This window comes from Seriola aureovittata, chromosome 1 (genome assembly GCF_021018895.1).
Source record: "Seriola aureovittata isolate HTS-2021-v1 ecotype China chromosome 1, ASM2101889v1, whole genome shotgun sequence".
Classification (NCBI taxonomy): Eukaryota; Metazoa; Chordata; class Actinopteri; order Carangiformes; family Carangidae; genus Seriola; species Seriola aureovittata.
The window spans coordinates 8,722,192-8,749,400 of NC_079364.1; the positions used below are offsets into that span (position 1 = coordinate 8,722,192).

At 42.0% G+C, this 27,209-nt stretch overlaps 2 protein-coding genes across 12 annotated transcripts in view; one reads left to right on the plus strand and one right to left on the minus strand.

The window, feature by feature from the left end:
* herc1 (HECT and RLD domain containing E3 ubiquitin protein ligase family member 1) overlaps positions 1–11,044 on the plus strand; it is a 54,930-nt gene extending 43,886 nt beyond the window's left edge. For all 8 annotated transcript variants that reach the window (XM_056378042.1, XM_056378035.1, XM_056378085.1 and 5 more), the window contains 11 exons: positions 52–154; positions 383–552; positions 855–993; positions 1,863–2,032; positions 2,374–2,543; positions 3,252–3,417; positions 3,498–3,574; positions 4,282–4,534; positions 7,984–8,136; positions 8,533–8,838; positions 10,299–11,044. In XM_056378042.1, coding sequence (XP_056234017.1) covers positions 52–154; positions 383–552; positions 855–993; positions 1,863–2,032; positions 2,374–2,543; positions 3,252–3,417; positions 3,498–3,574; positions 4,282–4,534; positions 7,984–8,136; positions 8,533–8,838; positions 10,299–10,484 — 1,893 coding nt within the window. In that variant the 3' untranslated portion in view covers positions 10,485–11,044. The remainder of the gene's footprint in view (positions 1–51; positions 155–382; positions 553–854; positions 994–1,862; positions 2,033–2,373; positions 2,544–3,251; positions 3,418–3,497; positions 3,575–4,281; positions 4,535–7,983; positions 8,137–8,532; positions 8,839–10,298) is intronic.
* A 40-nt stretch (positions 11,045–11,084) lies between these two features.
* Positions 11,085–27,209, minus strand: part of LOC130170623 (circadian-associated transcriptional repressor-like) — an 18,226-nt gene continuing 2,101 nt past the window's right edge. For 2 of the 4 annotated variants that reach the window (XM_056378114.1, XM_056378106.1), the window contains exons 2-6: positions 24,744–25,218; positions 23,063–23,138; positions 21,007–21,085; positions 15,256–15,370; positions 11,085–13,763 (exon numbers count right to left, since the gene is read on the minus strand). In XM_056378114.1, coding sequence (XP_056234089.1) covers positions 13,371–13,763; positions 15,256–15,370; positions 21,007–21,085; positions 23,063–23,138; positions 24,744–25,178 — 1,098 coding nt within the window. In that variant the 5' untranslated portion in view covers positions 25,179–25,218 and the 3' untranslated portion in view covers positions 11,085–13,370. Of the gene's footprint in view, positions 13,764–15,255; positions 15,371–21,006; positions 21,086–23,062; positions 23,139–24,743; positions 25,235–27,209 lie in introns of all 4 variants that reach the window. The other 2 variants (XM_056378132.1, XM_056378124.1) reach the window with 2 other exon arrangements.

A 27,209-nucleotide genomic window follows, 5' to 3' on the forward strand; every position in this document is an offset into this window, starting at 1 on the left:
GTTCTTTGAGTGAACTTGATGTCGGTTTGTGTTGAATTTTTCATTCTTTAGAAAGTGGACGTGCTGTGTGGAATTGGCATCAATAAAGTCGCCTGTGGAACTCAGTTCTCTGTGGCTTTAACCAAAGATGGCAAAGTTTTCACGTTCGGCCAAGGTACACTACGTTTTCCTCTTTTCTCCACAACAAATTTTTAATATGACGAATAATTAGAGCTGCAACGATTGGTCGATTAACAGGTGTTCAATGTGGAATTATTTTTGATAACCACATAATCATTTAAGTAATTTCTCAAGCAGAAAATGCCAAATATTTAATGGTTGCAGCCTCTCAAATGATTTGCATTCATATCATTCATATTTGTTTTTTCCTTTTCTGTTACAGACCGCCTGATTGGTTTGCCAGAGGGCCGAGCCAGGAACCACAACCGGCCCCAGCAGGTGCCGGCTCTGTCAGGGGTTCACATCCAGGATGTCGCTGTCGGAGCTGAGCACACTCTGGTACTCTCCTCCACTGGAGACGTTTACACCTGGGGCAGCAACTCAGAGGGACAGGTAAGCTGCTGATCCACCCACTGAACATCCACTGACACTCAGTCTGTACGGTAATAGCACAGAACAGGGGTCAGCAAAGGCACAGCGTCAATAATGATGATGTCAGGTTGGAGAACACTATTTAACCTTTTATTTGGTAGGGAATATTCATAGAATCAAAATGAACTGAGTCGGTTTCAGATGTTTTTATACACACAAACATTCTGATTATAAATGATTTATTTATGCTGGATTTAGTTGGCGGCGGATTATAAATGAATAATTCACGGTGACTTTGTGTGAACTGTAACTTTGTCGTCTAGCTGGGTCTGGGCCACACCAACCACGTTCGAGAGCCCACACTGGCGACAGCGCTGCAGGGCAAGAACATCAACCAGATCTCTGCAGGTCGCTGCCACAGTGCTGCGTGGACGGCTCCTTCCGTGCCGCCTCGAGCGCCAGGTGAGATTCACCTCTCCCAACCTGCAACCTAATGCCCCCTGCCGTGCCACTGCTGTGTATTGGGCAGACACTTTATCCTGGAGGTCAGATTTCCTGCAGTGCTGCTGGGACGTTTAGGTGAATGCCAAAGCGGGGCACGGCACATTGTTGTCAGATGAGGCACCGTCGTTGTGTGATGAACAACAACACTGAGGAATTTCATGTGTTGTGGTTTGAAAGCTGCCTGACGCTTCATTCCAGAGATAGAGAATGTTACTACTGAGACTACGTCATGTAGCAGTAAAACTAAAAATCAGTGAAAATACCTCCCTTAAAATATAAGAACTCATTTAAATATGTAACTATTAGTCAAGTCATTGAGTAGCCATTTGAAAGAAGATGAATTACCAGCTATTTTGATTGTTTCTGTCATTTTTCAAGCAAAAATTCATTAGTTTGTTTCAGCTCCTTGAGTGTGAAGATTTGCTGCTTTTGATTAAAGTAAATGAAACATTAAAAGCTGACCGACTGTTGGTCTGACAAAAGAAAAGTAATTGTTAGACTTTGGTTTCTAAGAAATTGTGACATTTTATAAGACTAAATGATTAAGCGCTTAATCCAGGAAATGATCTGCAGATTTACTAAATTTCATAATGTTTTTTTTATACTGTGTTACTTTGTTTATATAATATACCTATCCAAAAGATTCTGCTCATGTAGAATTCTTTGTTATTTGTCTAAAATACTTATCTTTGCAAGTTCAGAGTTTTACCGTTTCGGTCTTTCACTCCTCTGTTGTTTTCCTCACCCTGTGTCCGTCTGGTGATGCGTCCTTGCTCTGTCCTCCTCGTCTCTCATGGTCGCTGTGTCTCGCTCCGTCTCCTCCTCAGGCTCGTCGGTTCCTCTGCAGTTGGGTCTGCCCGTGGCGGTGCCTCCTCAGTACAATGGGCTGAAGGAGGTGAGCATCGAGGCAGTGAGGGCTCGCCTACGCCTCCTCTACCACTTCTCCGACCTCATGTACTCCTCTTGGAGACTGCTCAACCTCAGCCCCAACAACCAGGTGGGCAAAGAACCCAACACACACGCAACACACACAAACACAACAAATTCAAGTCTTGTTTATATCGCAGATAAAACTGTTAAAATTGTTAGAAATTTAGATGAAGATTGTTGTTGCAAAGTTAGAAAATAGCAGGGGAAAATAGTCTTTTATGGAAAGAGAGAGAAAGTAACTAAGTTTAAGATTAAAGGAGAATTATGTGAGGCAGGAAAAGCGGCACCACAGGTCTGATTCTGGAGGCTGAAACAACAAACTGGCTGAAGAGTTGTCTGCATCACTCATGAGGACAGTGTGTTTTACTCTTTGGTATAATGATGGTAAATATAATTCTTACCTTGCAGAGCTGTACTTCCCACTACAATGCTGGTACCTGGGGGATTGTCCAGGGGCAGTTGAGACCCCTACTGGCTCCCAGAGTGTACACTCTGCCCATGGTGCGCTCCATAGGCAAGACCATGGTGCAGGGAAAGAACTACGGCCCCCAGATCACAGTCAAACGAATCTCCACCCGGTCAGTACTCCACTGGACTTCATCTTTCTGTGTAATAAACAGGTCTTTATGTGTCCAAACCGTTGAACCTAATTTGAAGCAGACCCTTAGGAAGTCAACAAGAACCCAACCCACCTAAACAAATTTTCTTTAAAAAGAGAGACGAGATCTAAAAGGGACCCGAGAACCGTCAGAGTGGATCCCAATAGACCAGGAGATAATAAGACCTGATCCAAAATGTAGTTGACCCAAACAGAGAGAGGACACTGACACCGGCAGCAGCGTGACGCTCAACCAGTTAACAAGCAGTCATGGTGGACAACAGCAGTGATACATGTCATCTTTCCTGCATTTCACAGTCCACTCTCTGTCTCTGTGATGACAACGAACTGATGTGACTGAATATGATCATGAATATGAAGAAAGACTACTGCATTTATGATGAACTCAAATTACAGACCTGCAGTTAATGTTTGCTCTGTACCTCCTACCAGCCACTGATTGTGTAAGAAATGAACAGTAATTTACAAACAAACATACTCATAGAACGATGTACATACAGAATCCTACGCAGACACTTCTGCTGAATGTCTGAAGAAAGGCAGAGTGAATACAGCTGCAGCAACAGCCAATGGTGTTTTTCACTCTTGAGGATGAGTCTGTGACGTCGTCTCACTGTGTTAAAACTTCAAACTCTCTTTTTCTTCGTCGGACTGTGACTATCTGCAGGGGGCGGAAGTGTAAACCGATCTTTGTACAGATCGCTCGTCAGGTCGTGAAGCTGAACGCCTCGGACCTTCGACTGCCTTCGAGGGCTTGGAAGGTGAAACTGGTGGGCGAGGGGGCGGATGATGCAGGCGGGGTCTTTGATGACACCATCACAGAGATGTGCCAGGTATGTTCAGATCCAATTCCAGATGAACCAGATGTTTACTGGATGTCTTATGATACAGTGATATTTGTTTGTGTTTATAGGAGTTGGAGACGGGGGTGGTAGACCTGCTTATCCCGTCCCCCAACGCCACAGCAGAGGTTGGCTACAACAGAGACAGGTGAGGAAGACCATGAGGAAACACGTCTGTCCACCCAAATGTTTCTAATGTACTCAGACTTTAGGACCAGTCACATCTCTATGTCTTGTATCTGGTATCGAAATAAAACCATGATACTTTTATTCTGTCATTGTGTGGAGTTACAGCTCAGTACTCCTGCAGAAAAAAGGATCACAAACATGACAATCTGACAAATATCATTAGTAAAATATATTGGATCAATATGAAATTCCTTTTTAAAGATGATATTGATCAGTACTGAAAGTTTGGCAGCTTCTTGATGCCTATTAATTTTCCCCAAAAAGACATCTGATATTTGTTGTTTTATTCAATTTCAAACTTTCTTAAAACCCGAAGCCTTGTGGCGTTTACAGTTTTCTTGCATGTCATCTTTTGCAGCTCTGTCTTATATCTTGAAAATGAAAAAATGCTACTTCAAGTATATTTTTAAAATAAACAGTAGAAAACAAGAACTAACAGAATTTGGGGTGAACTGAGGGTTACGTAAAAGTATTCAAGGTATGAATATTTAGGAACGTTTCAGATTTGTTGCTTCTGTAAGAGCTTGTCCTGTTTGCTTTCAGGTTACATCGACAGGTGTGCTGCTCAGTTATAGCACTCGTTGGCTAATTTGATGGCACATATTCCGAGTGTCTTCTAAATAAGCAACTTAGACCAAATATTTCTGTGTCCTTTCATCCGCCCAGGTTCCTCCTCAACCCGTCTGCCTGCCTGGATGAGCACATGCTCCAGTTTAAATTTTTGGGCATCCTGATGGGTGTCGCCATCCGGACCAAGAAGCCTCTGGACCTGCACCTGGCTCCTCTGGTGTGGAAACAGCTGTGCTGCATCCCCCTGCTGTTGGAGGACCTGGAGGAAGTGGACCTCCTCTATGTGCAGACGCTCAAAAGCATTCTTCACATTGAAGACAGCGGCATCACTGAGGATAATTTCCACGAGGTGGGAAATGGATTTTTGATTTTTGATATTCAGTCTTTTGTCTTTTCTTCTCCCATAGGAGTCGGTCCATCCACATCTTCATGAGTATCAATTTAGATGAATTTTTAAAAATGAAAGAAACATCTGTTTGTGGCTAATCAAGTAAATTGAATACCTGATAAATGAATGCACTTCATCACCAAACTAGGGTTGTGCGATCTTATCCATAGTCGGATCGTCCTATTGTCACCCTGTCAAATTGCCAATAGCCGATATGATCGTTGCCCTTTGAGTGAGAGAGAAAGAGCAACCAAAGAGCGAGCGTGTCCAGTTTTCCTCGCCATTCTTTCTTTCGCTCTTTCTCGGACATCGTGAGTGATGACAGTAGGATGACGAATAGGCTACATTTTATGACTATGTTGAAACAACAAAGCATTAATTACTTACATTAAATAATCAGAGGATGTACAACCATCACTCAAAATCAGCAGGAGGTGCGTAGAAACAGCTGTTAATGGCTTTCTGTCCCTTTTTCTCTCTCGTTGACTGTCCGAAAGTTGTATTTACAACCATGAAAAGCAGCAGCTAAGAAACTGAACTAAGTGACATGTTCTGTGAGTCCGTTGATCTGCTCTGCTCTGTTTATCCTCAGCGCAGCACTTACACACAACAAGCAACGCTGTAGGACAGTCAGCTGGTCAGAGTGTGTGAGCTCATCGGTGTTGCAAGCATCACTTACATGCGGTCATACATGTTATACATATTATACGAACTATGGCCGGGCAAATCATCGATCACCGTCCATCAGCACGACCCTACAACAAACAAAAATCTATCAAAATTAACACCAAGATATGGTGATGTAATGTATATCACATGCTAACCTTGAGGGAGGCAGGTTGATGAAGGGAATGAGTCCAATCCCAGGATTAAAACACAGGTGTGATGAGTAAAAGTATCTGTGAAGTGCCTGTAATCCTGTAATTTCAATGCTAACTAAACTAAACACATCTTGTGCTGTAAGCAAGAGCTGTATATTAGCAGCACAGTATAAAGGAAATGTACAGAAAGGTCTGCTGAGTACTGAGTATGCACATAGAGACTGGATTTATGACAGTGAATGTAAATTTGTCTTTGGCTTCATCAGTTTGGAAACTTTTATTGCTTATAAAAATTGAATGAGCGTCATCCCAGCTCCTGAAGGCTCAGCAGTAAACATCAGTTACTCACATCACACTGTATTTATGCCTAAGCACAGGCTCCAACAGCACAATAAAGAATTTTAAAAGTCAACATTAACATCTTTGTAACCACAGGCTCACTGAACGACTGAGAATTGCTCTGACAGGGTGGGCAGCAGGTTTACCTCTCCGCGGTCATGTGAACGTTTGATTCTCCAGAATCACACGTGTGCTGCCTAAAACTTTAATAAGCAACCAGTTCACAGCCACAGGAGCCTGTTTTTATTCCCACAGCCAGACTTGACTGTCATAAACCAAAACAAACTCCAAGTGATGTCACATACCACGGCCATGCCACACCCACTGAGAGCTAACAGGAGCCAATGATGTGATTTATGGGAGGTTAAGCCTGTTTATGGCTGAACATTAATGAACCAAACGTGACTCTGAATCTGTGTTCACACTCCATACCCCAAACTGGCTGAGAAAACTGTGACAGTAATGTGGCTGTAACCAGTTTTAAGCATTGTGAAAGCTTAATCTAAGCCCTGCTGGGGGGGCGGGGGTGGGGGGGCTGTGGGTGAGCTTTTTAAACACCAGCACTCAGAGCTCATCTGAGGCTGCTCTGCCTCTCCTTCCCGCTCTGGTACACACTGTTCCTCTCCCAGCGCTGATAAAACCTCAGCACGTCTGTGGCTCTGGCCATTACTGATACAACCACTCTGACACAGACCACACAACCCCCTCCCAACCCCACCCAAAAACCACAGATCGGCTGGCTTGAACAGCAGAAAGCTAACATATCCCGGAGCCCCTCTTCTGTCCAAACAACCTCAAACAACCCCTGCACTGTAAAGCCCCCAGCCTGCAGGAATGCCAGGGCCGCTGTTGATGCAGCATATCCTGCCCGGCGGAGACTTGGCCCGGCTCCCAGCCTTGTAGAAGAGATTGGGGGGGGGGGGGGTTGGAGCCACAACACTGCCACGGCCAGCTCCGACAGCCAGGCTGAGGGAGGAGAGGAAGAGGCTGCATCTGCTGCATTGGCATGAAAGGAGGGAGTGTGGGAGAGTGGAAGAATCTCCGTCTTCGCCTTCGCCTTTTCTGCTTTTCTGTTGGCATCGAATCGGCTTCTGCCAGACGAGCTGTCTTACCATGATTTTATCATCTCTTGTTCCTACCAGGCCGGTGAATAAATCTATAGACACATCTTGGCTTTTGTAACTGATTCCTCTGGTCTGTCACATCATCATTTATGTAATGGAAACTTTTACAGACGATTATCACCTCTGCCAAGGAGGTGCTGTTTTCACACGTGTCCGTTATGCAGAAAGTACTGAACTGATTTGCACTTAACTTGGTGGAGGGATGGGATACGGGCCGGGGAAGAACCCGTTAAATGTTGGTGCCAGTCCAATCAAACGGGCGGATCCTCAACATTTTCGTCAATATTTCACCTTGAACAGAGATGTCCCGATCTGATCCTAATCAGGCGCAGCTCTCTTTTACCACAGAAGAATTTCACGGCATATGAGAGTGAAAATTAGTGTGTGAAATGCACGGATGCAAAGTGACTGTGATTTCTAACATTGGCAAATTACACAGAAATGTAAAAACTGATAATAAGAGAGAGGAGCGATAACAGATTAGTGATTAAAGAACAGTGTATGAAACATTCAGCTGGCAGCTTCTCATTTAGAGCTGGAGCTGTCTGTGACGCTCTCAGCTCCGGCCTTCAGCTCATATCAGCCATCGCTAATTAATGTTAATTGTGTGACTAACAAGTCCAACGTTGATCTCTCTGCTCAGTGAGTGAGAAGTCTTCTCTACAGCGTTAACATCAATTTCAAGACTAAATAAGTCAAAGGGACTTAAGTCCTAAGTTTCTCATTCGTGCATTTTTTAAACCCATGTTTACTGGCTAGCTTGTTTTTTTTCTCCTTGCCTTTGCGGGCATTTACTGTGCTCCTTTGTGCTGCCACCTACTGTCCATCAGTGGAATAGCATGAAGCTGATGGCAGGAATGAGTATCATGTTACCCACGTTCATCTTTATACACATAAACAAAACAGGAGCCTACTCATTAAAACATTGCTCTATAGCACTATCGGTCCTCTGGGTGTCATTAATTGTAAATAACAGACAAAATTAATTTCAAAATTCCAAAACATTTTCCTTTAGAGGAGTTATCTTGACAATAAAAAGTATTACAGTGTATGCACAGTACAGTAGTATTTATTTGGAGACCAGTATCTCAGAGCTGTACTGATGATTTTTGTGGTTGTCTTTCAGATGATTCCTCTGGATTCCTTTGTCGGGCAGAGTGCAGATGGTAAAATGGTGCCTATCATCCCAGGAGGAAACAGCATCCCTCTCACTTTCTCCAACAGGAAGGAGTATGTGGAAAGAGCTATTGAGTACAGGCTGCATGAAATAGACCGACAGGTAAGACTCTCTCTGATATCAGTGCTGCTGTAACTACAGGTCTGTTTCAGGAGTGTTTTACGGTTTATTTTGTTAAAGGTGACTCCTGTGTGTAAAGTATTATTCAAGATCAGTACGGATGGAGACGTGATTACACACATAGAGTCCACACCACACAAGTATTTGGACAGTTACACTTCCTCACACCACACTTCTTTAGTGCTTCAGCATATTTAATTGGATATTAATGGATATTAAAGTGACAAAAAATGTGTAACTGTGAAACGGATTTCATTGGTTCCGATAACAAGGTAACAAAGGAAACCCCTCAAGCTCTTTCCATCGGACTGAAGCAGCAGATTTAAGATTCAGTCCTACCCCGAACCCTAAACCTTCACCTGCCTGTCCTCCTCTCAGGTGGCAGCGGTTCGCGAGGGCATGTCGTGGATCGTGCCGGTGCCGCTGCTGTCCCTGCTGACGGCCAAGCAGCTGGAGCAGATGGTGTGCGGCATGCCGGAGATCTGCTGCGACGTGCTGAAGAAGGTGGTGCGGTACAGAGAGGTGGACGAGCAGCACTCCCTGGTGCAGTGGTTCTGGCAGACTCTGGAGGAGTTCTCCAACGAGGAGCGGGTCCTCTTCATGCGCTTCGTCTCCGGACGCTCAAGGCTGCCCGCCAACACCGCTGACATCTCGCAGAGGTTTCAGATCATGAAGGTGGACAGGGTGAGTGGATCAGGATCTATGTGCTGCGGTTGTGCTCAAACATTGAAGGGTAACTCCATATTACAGTTTTACACGCTCGGGGGATGTCTGAGGTTTTGAGCAGATACAGAGGAAGAGGAGCAGCTCCACTGGGCTCATTTACATTTGTAGTCTTAGTTAAAAACCTGCTTCATTAAATAATTTGGTGATGCAAATTTTTTGCACCTATGATGGTAATGCTAAGTCTTTGGACTCCGGCTCTGTACTTAACATCAAGCAGTACCCTCAGGGGCTGAAACATGAAGCCAACACTGAAGTGCTAGAAAACTGCAGTTCCTCTAATGGCCACTCGAGGCTGGCTCCAAAAGCAATTCGATCCCCAGTGACTTCCGTGTTAAAATGTCCAACTTTACATCAGAAATAAACATGTTTACAGTCTGGTACAAAAAAACGTTTAGTTTCTATAACTGATTTCCCCCTTCGTGACAACTGTACAGGGGATGAATTTTTATATAGTTCACCCATTTACATTTTATTAAACAGGTAATTGAAGGCGTGGCTGCTTTGAGTGACAGGTGTGTGAACATATGCTTGCCTCAAACCGTTTTCGAGCGAGGCACTGGCAAGATGGTGATGGCGGAGCAGCCCACTCTGAGCTTCAAATCTATGAGTGACGTCACAGAGGCTACGTCCATGTTTCTTCACAGTCTGTGTTTAACATACAGATATGAAAGTGGTATCGATCCTCTTTTCTAACTCTCAGAAACAAAGCGAACAAATGCATTAATGCAGAACTATTCCTTTAAGTTTCCAAAAACAGTGCCATCGCCAAAGCTCGTTTTCTTCCTCATTTATTTACAGAACTGGAGTTTTGATTCTTTACTGAATAGGAGACTACTCCTGCACAGTAGCTGTGTTTTCACTGTTCATTGTAAGAGAGCTGTAATCACAATGAGCAGAATTTCTGCAGTGGAGACTTTACAACAGAAAGTCTTTGTTCAACCTGCTTAATAGAAAGAAAGTGATTTGTTTGACATGTTGTTCGTCCACATTGGAAATCAAAAGTGTTTATAGTTGTTCTAAACGTCCACAGTCAAAAGTGGAGCGATGATCCATCCGTCATAGAGAGTGGGGAGACACTGTATTATTTAAATGTGGGGATAACCACGCACATTTTTCTCCCCTGGAAGACGTTCACAGTGTTGCACTCAGTTCATATGAAAAGGGACAGAAATAGTAACGAAGAGAAAGCTGGAGAAATGTTCAAACCCAGCGTTTCTCACCTCCGCACGGCTGACCAATCATGGCATGAAGTGGGTGTGAATGTCAGATTTCAGAAAGCTACAGAAACGTCTTTGGACATTTCTCACGTTTCTCACCGGCTTTTTTTAATGTGAGTTATTTTCTGTTCAAAGTGTTGAAGTGATGTTCTCTCTCTCTCCCTCTCTCCCTCCCTCCCTCCCTCTCTGTGTCATCCACAGCCGTACGACAGCCTGCCCACCTCTCAGACCTGTTTCTTCCAGCTGCGTCTGCCTCCGTACTCGAGCCAGGCCGTCATGGCGGAGAGGCTGCGTTACGCCATCAACAACTGCCGCTCCATCGACATGGACAACTACATGCTCTCCCGTAATGTGGACAACGCCGAGGGCTCGGACACGGACTACTGACGCAGGCAGTTCCACACGTGCACACATGAATAAATTAGAGTCCCAGGAAAGACCGGGCATGGACTGTCTTATTCAAACGACACACATGCACACGCACACACACACGCACACACACACGCACACACACACGCAAACCCAGAGATGTATCGTCATCACTGCATCAGTTGTAGGGAACTCCTGAGCAAATGGGCCACTTTTTACATCAGTTTTATGTACTTTAACAGCACAGGTTTTCATTTCTCCTTGTGGTTTATTAGCAGTTTTTAATGACACAAAAATCCACACGAGAAGTGCATTTAGTGTTAATTTTTTTTTTCCATTACTCCACATCCCATTTTCAGGGTTTCTGCATGGAGGTTATGTTTATTTGTTTGGAAATGTGTATAGAATATAAAAGCAAGTGATGGTGAAGGAAAAAAAAAAAAGAATATTGTACATTGTGTAAAATGCTTCATTAGGAAAATGTTTTGCATAATATCCATATTTATTGTTTTCATTGCCTATGCCGAGTTTCCCAAAGCATACAAAAAAAAAAACAACAATAAATGCTGCATAATTGATTCGTTGTTGTTGCTGCTTAAAACAAGAAAAAAGAGACAAATGTTTTCTTTCAGAAAGCAGACGTCACATTTATTTCAGAAGTACAAAATATCACAAAGGCCATCTTTCAGGGGAGTAAATAAACTGTGAAAAAAACAAAACTATATACATGAAGGAAAAAACCTCCCGACATGTTTAAGCACTGTGTTCATGCTCTCTGATCGTGTTGGTTAACGGACAGGTTTGGATTTTTACACGCACGCCACACACGTTGACTGATTGGTCGTTGTCACACATCAGACCTAACACAGTGTCTGCACAGGCTGAGCAGTGAGAGCAGCAGCTTCAGTCCTCAGTCTGTCTGCACAGGATGCGTTCAGGTACAGCGTTGAGTGTAGGTCACCCATGCACACAGTCACAGCTGGGTTTGTTACAGTAGAAGTGTTTCACAAGACGTCTGAACAACGCGGCTGAAACTCCTCCTCCGTCGAAGAGTTTTATAATGCGAGTCTTTGATTAATTCACAACCCACATTAACACTTGATTCTAAACTACTTTGTAAAATTGCATTGGTTCTGTTCAATTCAGTACCTCACTTCAGTGATGTGCAAACAGGTGACTGGGATTTGTTGTTGTTGTTGTTGCTGCGTCATCACAGGCAACAAAAAGCCTCCCGTTTATCCACAATTTTTTTCATCTGCGGTGGCAAATCCAAAATACTTTAAAAATAATACGTTACTTCTTAGATGGTTTCTGATTATCCGTTGCCATTTTTGCATATTGCAACTAAAAGGTCAACGGACTCGTTTCCCGCTCTTATGAATCCCTCCCAGAGGAGTGCAAGGACCAACCTGCTGCTCTCACACTGGAGATTTGCAATTCACAGATATTAAATTTTTCTCACATTTCAATGATCAGGTCAGATTTCAAAAGAAAAAAGGCCTTTGTCACTAGTTATTCCTACTTTCCATACAGGGTGTGAACCCATTTCTACTGCTTGAAGAAATAAGGGACGAAATCTCGGTCTTCACAAAGATGTTTTTACAGCTGGCTTCATAAGTCTGAGTTTGTCCAACAGAGTGCATTTCTTCCACAGTTACAGTATTTAAATTCCCTATTTCTGTTTCCTCAGACTATGCAAGTTTTTTGTCTGAACCAAACATCAGCAGTAAACTTCCAAAGGTATCAACATGATGACTCATTAGCGTCAGGCCAGTATGGAGAGAAATTAAAGCTGACAGCAACCGATAATTAAATATTGTAACAAGATAAACTTGAAAAAATCCAAACCTGTCTTTTAAATGGTTTCAAGTCTGGTTTCTGAGTTTTCCTCTGGGATCGTTCTGTGTCACAGCAGTGTTTAAATCAAACAGTTTACAGACAGTCACAACTGGTGACCAAATATATTAGAAGGTCTTCACGAAGGTCAACCAGCCTGAACCTCACACATGCAGCGTGTAAAAGAAGAAAACAAACCACGACCGTCCAACTTCCCGTGAGGTGAGAAAGAGCTGGGCAACAATTCAGTATTATCTTAATCAACTCTCAGTGGGTGTTATATCATGTGCTGCTGTTTAAATCGATGATTTTAAGCTAATTGTAATTAAAAACTGACAAACTGTGGCAAATTTCAGTATTGGAAAAACAGTTTCCTCCCTGAATCTACTGTTGAACAAAGGTTGTTAAAAGTTTGAGATGTTTCTACCCGACAGCAGCTCGTCTCTGATGTGGTCAAACTGTGGTGTCAGCATGAGGTAGAGGAATCATTAAAAACCTAAAGAGAAGCAGATCAAACAAAGTAACAGTCAAAGTATTCAGGTATGAAAACCAGAGGTCTCCATTAAACCTAATGTAATGTGCATTCATTCATATTTAGGTCCATAAATACGATCGTGTCCGTGTGTTCAGAGGAACTCTGCTCATGATTTCTGCCTCTTTTGCTCAGTCAGTCTTGTTTTGAGGGAAAATGTCTCAGCAACGCCGCCCCCCCCCCACCCCACCCCCCTCTGCCAACATTGTTTTAACCTTTGGACTCATTAAAAGATGAAATCCGTCCAACTCAAACAACCCAGAGGTCCTCGATTCCTCTCACACATGACCACTGTCGAGTCATCTGTGACTGAAACAACAGTCAAATCTGTGCTGTCATTTTAACCCAGAACCTGTCCTGTATTTTTGTGTCACACTCTGACCTCGAACAACTGAGCTGCAGATTCAAAAGAAGACTTAGAAGACTTTGAAACATGCTTTTTTTTAAGGCCTTTTAGTATCTTCGGGCGTTGTGGAAGCCATGTTGGGCCTGAAAGATGAGATCCCGTCCCCAGATCAACTGTCCTCTGTGGGCGGCTACGACGGCCAGCCTCCGTCTCCCACGGCCCTGGGAGCGATGATGCTGTCCTTCGCCTGCAGGAGTCTTTCCAGACAAGGCGAGCTGATCTTGAAGGGCAGCGGCCCCCGGCTCAGACGAGGGTTAGCGCTGAGGCGGCGCGGGGGCTCCGTGTGCGAGTCGGTGCTGGAGGAGACGGCGTTGTCTTGGGTCGCTTCGTTGCTGCAGCGAGCGGGCAAGGGGGAGGCAGAGGCGGCGGGCTGGCCGAGCGTCGATTCGAGAGTTTTCAGGGAACATATGGGCGACGTGTGAAGCCACTTGAGGTGAGTGGAGGAGTACAAGGCTGTCGGGTCCACGTCTGAGATGCGGAGAGACGCTGGAGAGGAGGGAGGGGAGGCACTGCTATGATGCTGCTGGAGGAAGAGAGAAGGAGAACATCAACTGTAGTAACAAATAAACTCTAAACACAACAAGAAAACTGTTACACAAACTGCAGCTTTAATCTCAACTGAATCTTAATTTGACAAAGATTTCATCTGTTCTTTCAGTTACTTAAACGTCCCGTATTTTACACTTCCTGTGTTTTATTTGAAGTGTTGATCCATAAGAAGGTACAGTTGTGTTTTCAAGAACCAAAAACCATCTCAGTGTAATTTTACATCTCCTTTCTCAGGTTTCTTTCTGGAGCTCAACAACAGGTCAGTGAGCCAATCAGAAGAGAGGAGGCTCTGAGCCCGTGTTCTGAATGGCTGATTGTTTTCTGAATGATTGAATAAAAATACAGCAGATTTCAGGTAAAAACACTCAGGGCAAACACTAGATCCTGCAGGGGTGGATGGTGGGTCTGAGGGGGCGTGGCTTGCAGCGTGGCTGAGAGCGGTGAACGCTTTGTTGTGACATCATAAAGTTCCCGACGGCTCGTTTTAAGGCTCAGTTTCTGAATACAGGCTGTGTGCTTTTCTCTGTGGACTGAGGCTTTGACACTTTCACAGTATTAATATAAAACCTAGACCTGCTTTATAATCAGAGAAGACATGGAAATCTACCTTTATACAATATGGGACCTTTAATGACTTCAAACCTGTCTGGAGGGATCTTTACATGTATGAGAAATGGTTGTGAACCAGCTCCTTCTAAACTGATTCCCTGACATTTAGTGAAGTGACTCAACCTGAGCCAAGAACAACTGATTCGTTTTTGCTGATGATCCGGATCTGAGAGGACAAACTGAAAACGACAGAGAGGGCAGATCTTTAAAAACGTCAAGATCCATTTCCCAGGAGAAATAAAGTGACTGAATGATTTGTCTGGTTTGCAGATGTTTCTCTTCTGTAAATCTTTCTACGCGCTCGGTTAAATTTAGTTTGGTCGTTTCCAAATGTGGATTTATCCGTCAAGAGAGTCAACACATTCTTGTGTGCGAGGCCGCTCTGGTTTTCCCCTCATTACTTGACCTCGTCTTATGAAACTGAGCCTGTTGCTGCTGGAAATCATCGCCAGCAAAAATACATTAATATATTCACGGTCCTCTTCCAGGATCCTGTTACATAATCTGATTCACAGCTCTCTTCTTACCATCAGAGCCTCATTACCAAGAATTCAGACACTACATTAACTTTTTGATGTGCAGGATTTTTTATCTTTGTTATTTTTAGAGCTGTTTAGAGTAACTATTTTCGTTACTGATTAATCCACCTATTATTTTCTTAGTTAATGGTTTATAAAATGTGGAGAGCATAATGACAGTTTCGAATGTCTTGTTTTGTCTGACCGACAGTGTAAATCTAAAGATTCACTTTCACAGATGAATACAGTCACCAGAAATATTCACATTAAAAAAGCTGGACTGGACTGACTTGTTCATGGATTAATCCTTGCAGCTGCATTATCGTTAACATATTTTACCTTTTGCTTCTTCGGCGGAGTGCTGTCGTCTGTGTGGAGCAGGCTTGGTTTGATATGAGGGAACCAACTCTGAAGCATTTCTTCTATTTTCAGTATAATGCTGAGGAAGCGTCCACTAGAGGAGAACAGAGACAAACAGTGTTGTTATTAATATTATTATTATTCAGCTTCTTCACTAAAGTAAAAGTAGCAACACCACAAAGTAAAAGTACTGCATCACTAGTTAAAGTCCTGCACGGAGAATGTTCCTCAGGTGAAAGGATAGAAGAAAAGAACTGAACTTTAAGGCTCAAAAGTAAAAGTGCTCATCATGTTTTATCTGCTGTCGTTGGTTGAGGTCGAGAAAACTTTAACTTCTCTAAATACGATCTCATGAAGATATTTCTCGTTATAATCAGGTGCTAAAAACATCTTCCTAAAAGTAGTAAGTATTGTTGAACAATAAAGTTCTGTATTCAACGTCATGTTTTTCAGTCTTGAAAAGAAGAAGATCCCCATGTTTCGGTAAGTATTTTAAATATTTTAAGTCTTTTCTTTAAAGTAAAATACTTTTGGTGAAGGTCTAGATAGACTTAACATTAGGATGATAAAATAAATTGTGATGGTGAGAAGGAACAGGGTGCAGGATATTCTCTCTTTTCAAGACTGAAGTGACACTGCTGCATCTAAGACATTTGGATGTGCGAGAAAACCTCATGTTTATAGCTCGAAACACTAAAGACTTAGGCAGATTGCTGATGTGGAATTAAGTCAAATTAAATTTGCTATAGAATATACTGTTATACAAACGAGAATTTGCATTGGAAACAGGATTCTACCACTCTGTCAGATTAAGATTAAGACAATAAGAAGAAACAACATTGACAGGGCATAAGTTGATATGGTGAACCCATTACCTATCTGTATCTTATATCTGCATCAGGCATCTATGGAGCAACATTATCATTCATTTAGATTTGTGTTTATATCCATCTGATGACTCTAACTAATCTAACTCCAGTCTTCCCTCTCTTTTAGCTGTGTGTTTGGTCTCCACCAGCTCCTGAGGGAAATATCTGGCTCTTTAGCAGCTAAACGCTACACTATGTTCACCAGCTGCCGAAAAACAAAGATGAGAGCGGTGAGAGTGAACCAGGACAGTAAAGTGTCTGGACAGAAAAACAATGAGCTGTAAAGTTGAGGGCAGGATTCTCTGTAGGGTCGTCACTGCGAGCGACACCTTCCTCATTGTCACTTTAAAGACTCGATTACAAATGAAATGATGATAAGAAGGAGATTTTGTCACTGAACAGATGGTTTATAAACTAGCTGCTACAACAGATGTCAAATCAATGTAGTGGAGTAAAAAGCACAGGATTTACCTTTTGAAATGTAGTCAAGAATAAATATAAAGCAGCATAAAATAGAAACTACAACTACAGTCTAGTATCTCCAAACTGTAACTGTTTAGTTACAGGACAAAGTGGTGAGTGAGTGATGTGCTGCTGACAGGATGAGGTGAAGTCATTTGTTTCTTCACACTGTGACATTTTTCCAGCAGAGGAGTTTTCAGCTGCAGATTACAGAGTCGGAGTCGAGCCGCCCTGCAGCTCAGATGGCTTAGGGATGTCTCGCCAATGGCCATTACATAAGCCTTATAAAGCCTCTGCCAACACATTAAGCGCTCTGCCTTTATCTGATTGGTGGACAACATGAAACAGCACAAAGACTGAATAAATAAAAAGGCTGCGAGGGGGCGATTGGCCGGCTCATCTCTGTATATGTGCATTCCTGTCCGTCTGTGTGATGCTATCTGAGCGCACGTCCACATACAAGCATCACATGTCGAGTACGGAGGAAGACAAGCAGTGCATGTTCAGTTCCACATGAGAAATGTGACCGCAGCGAGCTGCTACTGCGGCGCTGCTACACACATGCACGCAGGCTGCAGCACACACGTGGCAGCGGGGGAAGGCCCTCGTTCCATTCACTGGCTATAAATAGAGCAAAAGGCCCCGGAGCAGCCTGCTGAGGCCCCGCCCTCCGCTCACAGCCATGAGATGGAGTCAAAAAATGAGCGACTTCAGCCAGGACAGCATCACATCACACAGAAACACGCCGCCCTTCTCAACGTCACACTATCAGTCTGTACAGTTTCATACACTCCAACACAACGGTTTGGCATTAGTGGAAGAAGTATTCTGTAACATGTGAAAGTAGAGAAGTATTATCATCAAAATGTACTTCAAATATCCAAAGTAAAAGTATTTCATCATTATTATTTGTCATATTTCACTCATTACGCAGAACCACATATATATAACATATATAACAACATTTACAGCACTGTGTAAAAGATTTAGGCTCTTGTCTATCACACAGCACCATCACTCGGCTGATAGGCACCAAAAATTTAGGGCTTTAACTAATAATTATTTTCATTATCAGTTAATTGGCCAATTATTTTCTCAATTAATCATTTAGTCTATAAAATGAGTTCAAGTTGACATCTTTAAAAGTCCAAAGTTATTCAGTTGAATTAGATCTTAATGTCTAAATTTTGCATTTAAAACAATTAAATGTTCAGTTACATTACATTATGTTAGGATTAATATTATTGTAGTTTAATTTAATTCGACAAAATACTCTTAACTCAAAGTCCACTTACTAGCTTTGCCAGACCTTTCAACCACATGATAGTTTTCATTGGAGTCAAATGCTGACAATCGAACCAGTTTTATGACACATGAGCAAACACCAAATGATAATGAAGCCCATGAGGTGCAGTTAAAATCTCTGGAAAAGCTAAAGTCAAGATTACGACTATTTCCAGCTCTGCCTCAATTACAAAAACAAAATAAACTTAAAAATGAAAACATGGTATCAGTATACCACAAACCACAGCCTCACAGCTGCTGACGCTGTGGAAGAGGAGGTGACTGAGTTTACAATAAAAAAAATACTACATTTTTAACGAGGCTAGGATTTATTCCACACTGGATCACATGAGCAGGTACAGATGTTTCTGTTTCAGGTCACTGTGCGGACAAGTGAGGAACTGAGATTTATTTCACTTCAGAAAGGGAATCCTGTCGCTACAGCCTGGATTTACATTTAACTCACTAAAACTAAAACTGATCAGACATCAGCTGTGAATGGAGGCAGCAGCGTCGACCTCGCTGCTGTAAATGTCTCAGTTAACCTTGACTTTACGGCGTCTTCACTGCCAGCATCGCTGGATTTGCTGCCATGTCTTGCCGCCTGTTTCAATGCACTGCAGCGATTTTATTCTGCCAAATGTGAAACACCGGAGCCTAAAAAAACATCCAATTTGTTCTGGTGGTGGATGACTCAGATATTTTCCCCACACCGCAGGACGCATGTGTGTTAAATCTGACATTACTGGGACAGATTTGACGCCACCTACGCCGCAGCGCTCCATGTGTGGTCCAGCTCAGACGCTCGGTGTTAAACAGAGATGTTCATTTCACAGCCCACATGTCAGTTTTATGTGTCAGACCGGGAGAAAGTGTGGAAATGTACAGTGCAGTATAAGCTCTGTTTTTGTTACAGAAAGCAGGTCAGCCTCTTGGCCAACAGAAGAAACAGTTGACCTGCTGCTGGATCACTCAGCAGCATCTGAAACCACATTGACAACGGCACCAAACTGTGTCTGACAATAAGTGTAACCTCTGGAAAACGACAAACTGACATTCACGTCCTCTTCACGCAGCGACTCTCTCTGATGTGCGGAGGTAAGAAAACAGTTTCAACTTCTGTCTCAAGCTCTGTTTTTCTATTCCTCACATAACATCCGTCACTTCTCATGTGAACAACCAAGTGCAACATCATGAATGTCTTTGAGCAGAGACTGTGTGAAGGTGTTTGATTCAGCACGTCAAATGACACAAATGTAAACGTCAACGCAAACATTACGCGTGAGCGAAATCCAACATTTCAAATCTTGCTATAGTCCTGTCCAAATATCGCAATATACAATACGATCATTGTGGGGGATGAGGTTGTATTTTATTGTTGTATATAATATTCAATAATACATAATTATTCATTTTTACAATTTATTATTATTTAATTGCATGTTATGTTTCATGTATAAGCGATGCTGCCACGAAACAGGAGCTCAGAGTTTTATTTGTCACATGCCTGCAGTTAAAAGCTCTAGTAAAAAGATCCTGAGTCAAGATTAATTTGTCAATCTAATCTTAATAAGGCCAAGAAGTTCATTATAGTTTTGTTTTGTGACTTTTATTTATAGTTTAAATAATTTAAAATTCATTTATATTTCCTGTAACTGTCACCTGTGGTAATTAAGTTTTTATTCAGCTGTAAAATATTTGTACTCAGACATCATTGTCACAAAATGTTTGTTCATCTTATGTGTTTATATAAAAGTCAGAACTGGCCATCAACAGATTTTTATTATTCTCAAGTATCAATAGCCTTCAAAATAAAAGTAAAATGACAGAGTTTAGGACCTTAACTTCTAAATGTAAGAATCTAAAAGTCCACATTCAGCGGAGTCCTTCAGACCTTCACAGGAAATTAAACTCACTGACGTCAGATGTCAAAGTTTCCCTCCAAATAATTCCCTGCTTTTGTTTTAATCTGCACTTAGAAACACGTGGCTGCAGTGAACTGTGTCTGTACGGCACTGATAGAGTTGTGTGAGCTGTAAATCACAGACAAGTGTATGAAACGACCTTCAAATGTTTTCCTGTGATTGTCAAACAAACTTCACGGCGCTCACCGCACCTTCGTATCAGATAAAATCTGCCCACCTGACATCAAAGGCTGAGATGAGCTTTAAAAATGAAGATGGAGACCAGCTGGAAACAGCCTTGTAGCATTTGTGTATTCAGCCTGTCTGAAGTCGCTCAGAGTCATATCTCATGTCTGTGACGTTACAGAGGGTCGTAGAAAGTCCAGGAAGAAAATATGAGGCAGGGAATAATAAGTTAGTTTCTGTGAAATTTGTCCTTTCAACAACATCAAATACATTTGGTTTAATATTTGAAAGTTTGTCATTTAAATTATTAATGTTTGAATAAGAACAAAACCACCCCTTTGTTACGGTTAAATGTCATGAGAAATCAAGGTTTTATTAAAAAGTCATCTGTCGTCCTGTTAAAGTGCTGTCTGCAAACCACTGTCTGCACTCCACCAAAGATTGTTTGTGAGGGAAGACGCTCCACTCTGTAACACCTCTGTACCATCTCATCTTTTATATCAAATCAATAATTTAAGCTCATAAACTTAATATTTGTGAACCAAGACCTTCAGTGATCAGTTCCACTTATTGTCAGACACAGATCAAGAGGCTTGTGAAAAATAATGTGTAATAAATGAAGTAGGTTACTGCTGTTATTTCAATGCATCAGATACATATTTCAGGGGAATATAAGTATTGGATTGGACACAGATTGATCGGGACAGTCCCAGTTGAAGACGGTTTGAATAAATGTAAGAAAAGCAGCCCTGTACCTCTGCTCTTTAATGAACAGTAACCATCAAGTGTGACCATAAGTGTGTCCACCTTTCCAAAACTATTTTATCTAACACGCATTCCTGCCTGTGTTCAGCCCTCTAATGGTTTTAACTGCTGTTTATCTGACGTGTGGCTGTTATCTCTCCATCTGATCCAGGCTGACCCGGGACTGAAAAGGGTCAACACAAAAAAAAAAGAAAAAAAGAAAAAGGAAGCCCTGACGAGCAGATGTCGAAGCTGCTGAAGCATTTCTAAAAGGTATTTACCCCATGTTTGGATTCTGAAGGACCCCCAATATTCTCTGGATACGATCCATAGCGACGCTCTCTTGGAAACTGCTGAGACCTGCAGGAGAAGAGAGAGAAATCTGCCTTGAGCACGAGGAGAGGCACGTGGCTTTTCAGCTCGCCTGACCACAGATCTTACCACGGTACCGATCATGACCTCTGCTGTGTGACATGAAGTTCTGTACAGACTTTCAGGTACACACTGAGATACACATTTAGTTTTAAATGTCGTAAACAATATTGAGTGGTTTGTAATTTAACGCTCGCGTCGAGATGAATTGGAATACATTTTCTGATACCTTGATTTTCATCTAGCGCCATCGTCAGGTCTAAGTTTCAATTTGTCAAATACTTTGTTTTATGACTAAATACCTGAAAAACTAACAACTAACAAATTAATTACCCAACTAATTGCTATCAGCCTCAGCTGAACTCTGTTTAGTGTTTTATTTTCAATAGAGTTGCAAGTAAGTATTTTGTTTATAAGAAATCAGAAAAAAGTGGAAAATGCCAGTTGTAATTTGCCTAAGGTGGCATCTTCAAATGTTTTGTTTTGGCAGACCAAATGTTCAAAAAAATTTTAATTGTTTAATTTGCTCATGCATGGCATTAAAAAGCATCAAATCGTCACATTTGAGGAGCTAAAACTAGCAAATACCTTAGGCTTTTATTTTGAAGGACCTACAAGTTTGCATGAAGAGCTCACAAACATAAAAACAATCCCATTTTCACAAATTGACAAATACATTTCTAAATAAACAGTAATCCAAACATGGCTGGTAACTTAATTATTTATTTTTTTCTTTAATCAAATGATGCTGAAACTGTTTCATTTGATGTTAGAAAAAAATCTATGTAATGATGATCGTTGTATTTTGTGTCCATATTTATTTGACAAAATATCTTATGATGATGATGATGATGATGATGATGATGATGATGATGATGATCTCCGAGTGCATCATCTCATACTCTCCGCACACAAAAAAGCGGAAGGACTCGGTTTATGACTTTACTGCTCTTTTATTTGCCACAGTAGCATTTGTGTGCAGGAAGAAGTGCAAACAGCTGTTCTTCAGTCCATATCTCACCTAAATCGTGTACAACAGTGCGTCTTTGATCCAGTCTTTCATCTCTGAAGCACTCTGAGTTTAAAAGGATGTTAAATGACTCGTGACAGCTTTGATCCCTTCCTTTGTTCTACCACTGTAATTTTCAGTGAGCACCGTGCTTCCCTGAATGTTTCACTCTGGACAGTCAGTTTCGATATATATAAATATATTTCACATATTCATTAAGAGGAGAAAATCTTTTGAATCACTTGATGAACAAAAGGAAAGTACCACTGTCATTTAGCATCAGATGAATTTAAATCTCAAACTGTTTACCGATTAATCCTCTGTTGTAATTACATATGTTATGACATTTTATTCTGTTATGTTAAACATGTGCAGACACCAACAGGAATAATGGAGGAAGGTGAGGAGAAGGGCAAGCTGGACGGTTGACACAAGCTTAAAAAAAACGACCAGTGTTTAAAAATGAGAGCAGAGCATCATTTTGCTTCCATAACTGGACCTTTACAGTTGAAACAAGATGTTGGGGAAGAAAATAATGAGGGGTGGTACTGTCAGGGGTAAAATCGGTGGAGCAGCAGCTGGATGAGAAAGATTAATGTGATGGGCAGGTCAGACAGAGAGATTCCTCATAAGTCAAGTAATGGTTGCTTTAGTAAAACAGGTTTGCAGGCCCACTGGTGCTACATGAAAAATCACAGGATCACCATCATTATCCAAGTTCATGGCAGTTCATCCAAAGTCTGGACCAAAAGTCTGACTGACAGACTGACCGACCAACATCATGCTACTGAAAATATTCTGTGTGAGTGATTCAGGAGAACATCCAGTGAAATGCCTTTATAATCAACCCCACTTTGGGTCAGCCATACTAACATGTTGTGTTTACAGCGGTGTGATCTGTACAGAATGTGCCCATTAACAAACCCGAGCAGTGAAATCTGGGGTTAAACACTTACGTTCAGAGTACCTGCCTGATCTCAGGCCCTGCAGGATGGACGACAGCGGCTGGATGTAGCACTGCAGCTCCGTGCACTGTGTGGAACAGATAATTGAGTTAGCATTCATGCTATCAGCGCTGCACCACGTAAAGTGCTTTCTAATAGCCACTTACGCGTACTCATCCTCAGCAGAGCGCTGCTTATTGTTTCCCTTAAACTGAACACAGGATTGCACAACTCACATAATCATCCAGGCTGCAATTAATTTAATGAGATGAGTGAGTGACTGAGTGACTGAGTGAGTGAACAGTGTGTATCGCTGCATAGTTACAAGCTTATCTGAATTTCTTCAATTTCTCATTCTGTCAGGGACTTATTGATTTACAGCTTATTGACTTTTCACCCGTTAACAATCTCTCCCATTTGATGCCATTAGCCTCGTGTTAATACTAAAAGTAGATGTCCGCAGGCTCCTTCAATAAGAGGCTGCCATTAACAGCAGAGAGAAGCTAATGGAGAAACTGATAGCAATCAACGCCTTCACACGTGGCTCGCCAAGCTGTCACACTGCCGCCTTCTTCCCCGAGCATCACTCTGTGCCTCAGACTGATACATGAGATGCGATAAGCACCATAAAACTAGAACAGTCAGATCCTGTTACACTGGTTTATATCACCAGGCTGATGTCAGTGCCTCTCTGCAGCTGATTTGTCACCTAGAGTTGTAGTTTACTTTTAGGGTGCACCACTCTGTTGCTGTTTAAACATTACGACGCACAAAACCAGCAGCCAAGTGCATCGACTGAACCTGATCTGATGTTTGAGTATAAAATCAACTGTTAGTTTCCCATTATACTCTCGTCAACTGCACCATCTGGATTTATGAGGTTTCTTATGGTGCAACATTCAGCTAATATGGGAAAGAAAAGCTCTTCTATCATTAGTCCATCTTTCTAACAGTTAATAAGGAAAGACTCACACCTGCTCAGGTGGAGTGTCTTAACTCTAACTTGTATCTGACATGTGTGGTGCAACTTGTTTTTCAGTTATAGAGAGACTCTCCTGCAGCCGTGGAGCAACAGCCATCAGGTCCATAACCTGACCTCAACCTCATCCAGCACCTCGGGGATGACCTGGACCACCGACCGTGAGCCAGACCTGATCACCACCATCAGTGTTGGACCTCACTAATGCTCCTGTGTCTGAACGGGAGCAAATCCCTGCAGCCAGCGGTTAAAAGTAAGTAAGAACATTTATTTAAGTGCGGTCCTTACGATTATCTTACAACTGCAGTAACTTTATTTAAAAGCTGGAGTGCAGGACTTTTATATATAAATGAACATCCACTGCAGTGGATAGGTTTGTGTACTGGTGTGATGAGCATCTCTCGCACATTAATGTGTCTGTTGGAGACCGGAGCTCTGTTGAAGTCCAAGGTCATGACATTAGACAGCTGTCTTCTTACTAATACTCAGGTGTCCACACTGATAGTGAGATTAATTGGCACACACAGGTGGCAAGTGTCTGAATGAAAATCCATCCGCGCCTCCATTTCCTTCAGGGGCTTTGTCCACCAAAAAGCATAAAATGTGAGGGGGTTCTTATCAAGTTTTGTATGTTAAGTACTTATCAATATCAGTTAGCCTCCAGTACTCGTTAGGCTCTAGTTTGCAGTATGTGTGCAGGAGAAAACCTCTCACCTTGTGCCAGAATAGTTCATTTTCAGTGTCTGGTTGAGGCTTTTCACAGAGTCCACCCGAACCGGCTCCGTGTGCTCTCTTCCTGGTTGAATGATGCTGTGACTCCACAGAAAGTTTCTGCTGCCAACAAACGGAGGTAAATCCCTGAACTGGACTCACTGCTAGGGTCTTCCGGGCGGTGGGAGAGTCAACGCCTCCATCTTTAAAGTCACAGCAGTGACTCCGCCTCCTCTGGGTCACCCCAGACTGGAAGCAGCTTGTAGGAGATTCCTTTGATGATGTGGTTGATGATGATGATAATGATGATGATAATAATGATGATGGAGGTACTGGCAGCTCCTCTGCGCACTGAGGACTTAATCTCTTTGGGCTGTCGTAGTCGTCCTCATCGCTGGCGAGCCAGTCAATGGAGTAATCCGAGTCTGAAGTCGACATGATGGAGCTGGACTCTCAGCCAGCAGAGAGCATCACGGACCTGCCAGACAAACACACTGTGTTGTAAACAGCATGTCAACATGTTGTGATGAAGATACACGTTAACAAGTTTCTGTGCAACTGCAGAGTCAAGTGTTTGGTCATACTTAACCTTTTAACCCTGGTGGGTCAGTCATTATAAACTCATGCCGTGCAGTTTAAGTTTGTCCAAACACACTTAACTTTTAAATTCTCATGGAGATCCCAAAGCTTGTAAGGATACCAAATATGTCAGACTGAATTTTCGGAAAATGTGTATAAAATGAGACATCTAAAGTATATTAATTTTATTGAAATGGCACAGCAATCTAAACATGAAGTCTTGAGTTTGAATACTTCTCTCAGTGTAAACATCATATGGCTTCAGTGAAGAGCTGGAACGAGCTTATAGAGAATATAAATCACACATCAGACAGTCTGTAATAAGATGATTTTAAGCAACTTAAAGGTCCTAAATTGTTTAAAGGTAGATTTCCATGTATTTTCTTGATTATAAAGCAAGTCTAGCTTCTATATTAAAACTGTGAAAGTATCAAAGCGCTCAGTCCACAGAGAAATGCACAAAAGCCTGGATTCAGACACTGAGCTTTAAAATGAGCCATAAGGACTTTTGTAACTTTGTGATGTCACAACTATAGTCACCATCCTTAACCACGGCCCAACCCAAGTCAATGTCCAACCCTTTTTTTTTTTTTTTGGCTGTTTTAATTTTATCAACAACACGACAAAAAGCGGCCATTGTGTCGCTGAGCTAGCAAGCTACATGTCGAGGAAACGCTGCACAATAGTTGGATGTTAGGAAGTCAATATATCATTAAACAGCTTTTCCCAGGGATAGTAATATCAGAGCCCAGTGGCTAAAGTTAACTTTCTCAGAAATACCAGAGCATTTGAATCTGAATTTGACCATTTCTTCTGCTCATTTCATGGCTGAGTGACCGTGGCCATTTGCATGTACTGGTGAGTTTTATCAAGCTACAGTAGCAGGCTACAATCTGTTAGCTGTGGTTGGCCTGGCCGTGCCTCACTCAGAAAAACAGTCAGAACAGAGGCGCAGAGCAAATAAGGATAATTATCATTTGTTGCAGCCCTTATTAAAACCCACAGCACTTTAGGTTCTAGTAGAGATCCCTTTTACAGAACTAGTTTCCCCTTATATTTCCCCATGAGTAGCTTTAAAGTTGGAAAATATGTATCAGCTTGTTCCAGCTCTTCACTGAAGCCATATTATGTTTGCACTGAGAGAAATATTCAAAATCTTTATGTTTGCCCAAAGTTCAGCCTGTCATATTTAACCTCTTTGGAAATTCAGGGATCTCCATTAGATTTCAAAATAAAGTTCAGTAGGTTTGAACACTTGAGCTGCAAAGCATGAGGCTATAATGACCGAGCCACTGGAGGAGGAAGGAAGGGACTCAGGGAAATCAAGAGGTTGAAAGGTTAATCAACATGCATAAATTAGCTGCAGCCTCATTTAGACAAAGACTCCATCAAAGCCATGATAAACACTTTAGACAGTTATACTCATACATGTAAATATAATGGCAATATAATTGGCAGATAAATTAGGAAACTGTTAGAAAAGGACAAGATGTGGACTAAGTTTATGCTTCAGCAGCTGAGAGAAAATCACATATTTCAACCCAGATCTCTTTATTTCAAAGTTCAACATCCACGTAGTCTGAGACGGGGCTGTAGCCACCAATGAGGACTGTAGATGATGAGGTTTGAACGACCTGAGGAGGAGCTTATATTCTACATCTACACACTTCATCATTCTGATTCTGATCTTTTTTAGACTCCCTGTCTTTAAATGTGACTGTTGTTACACAAAGAATTTTGCTGAATCATTAGTCCATTGATTGACAATAATTGACAATTTGTCTCCAACTACTACTAATATAAATTAATATAAAGTTTTCTTGGCTGTTCGGCTGTTCGCAGACCTACAAAATACTAAAATCAATAAAAGAAAATGTCCAATCAGTGTGA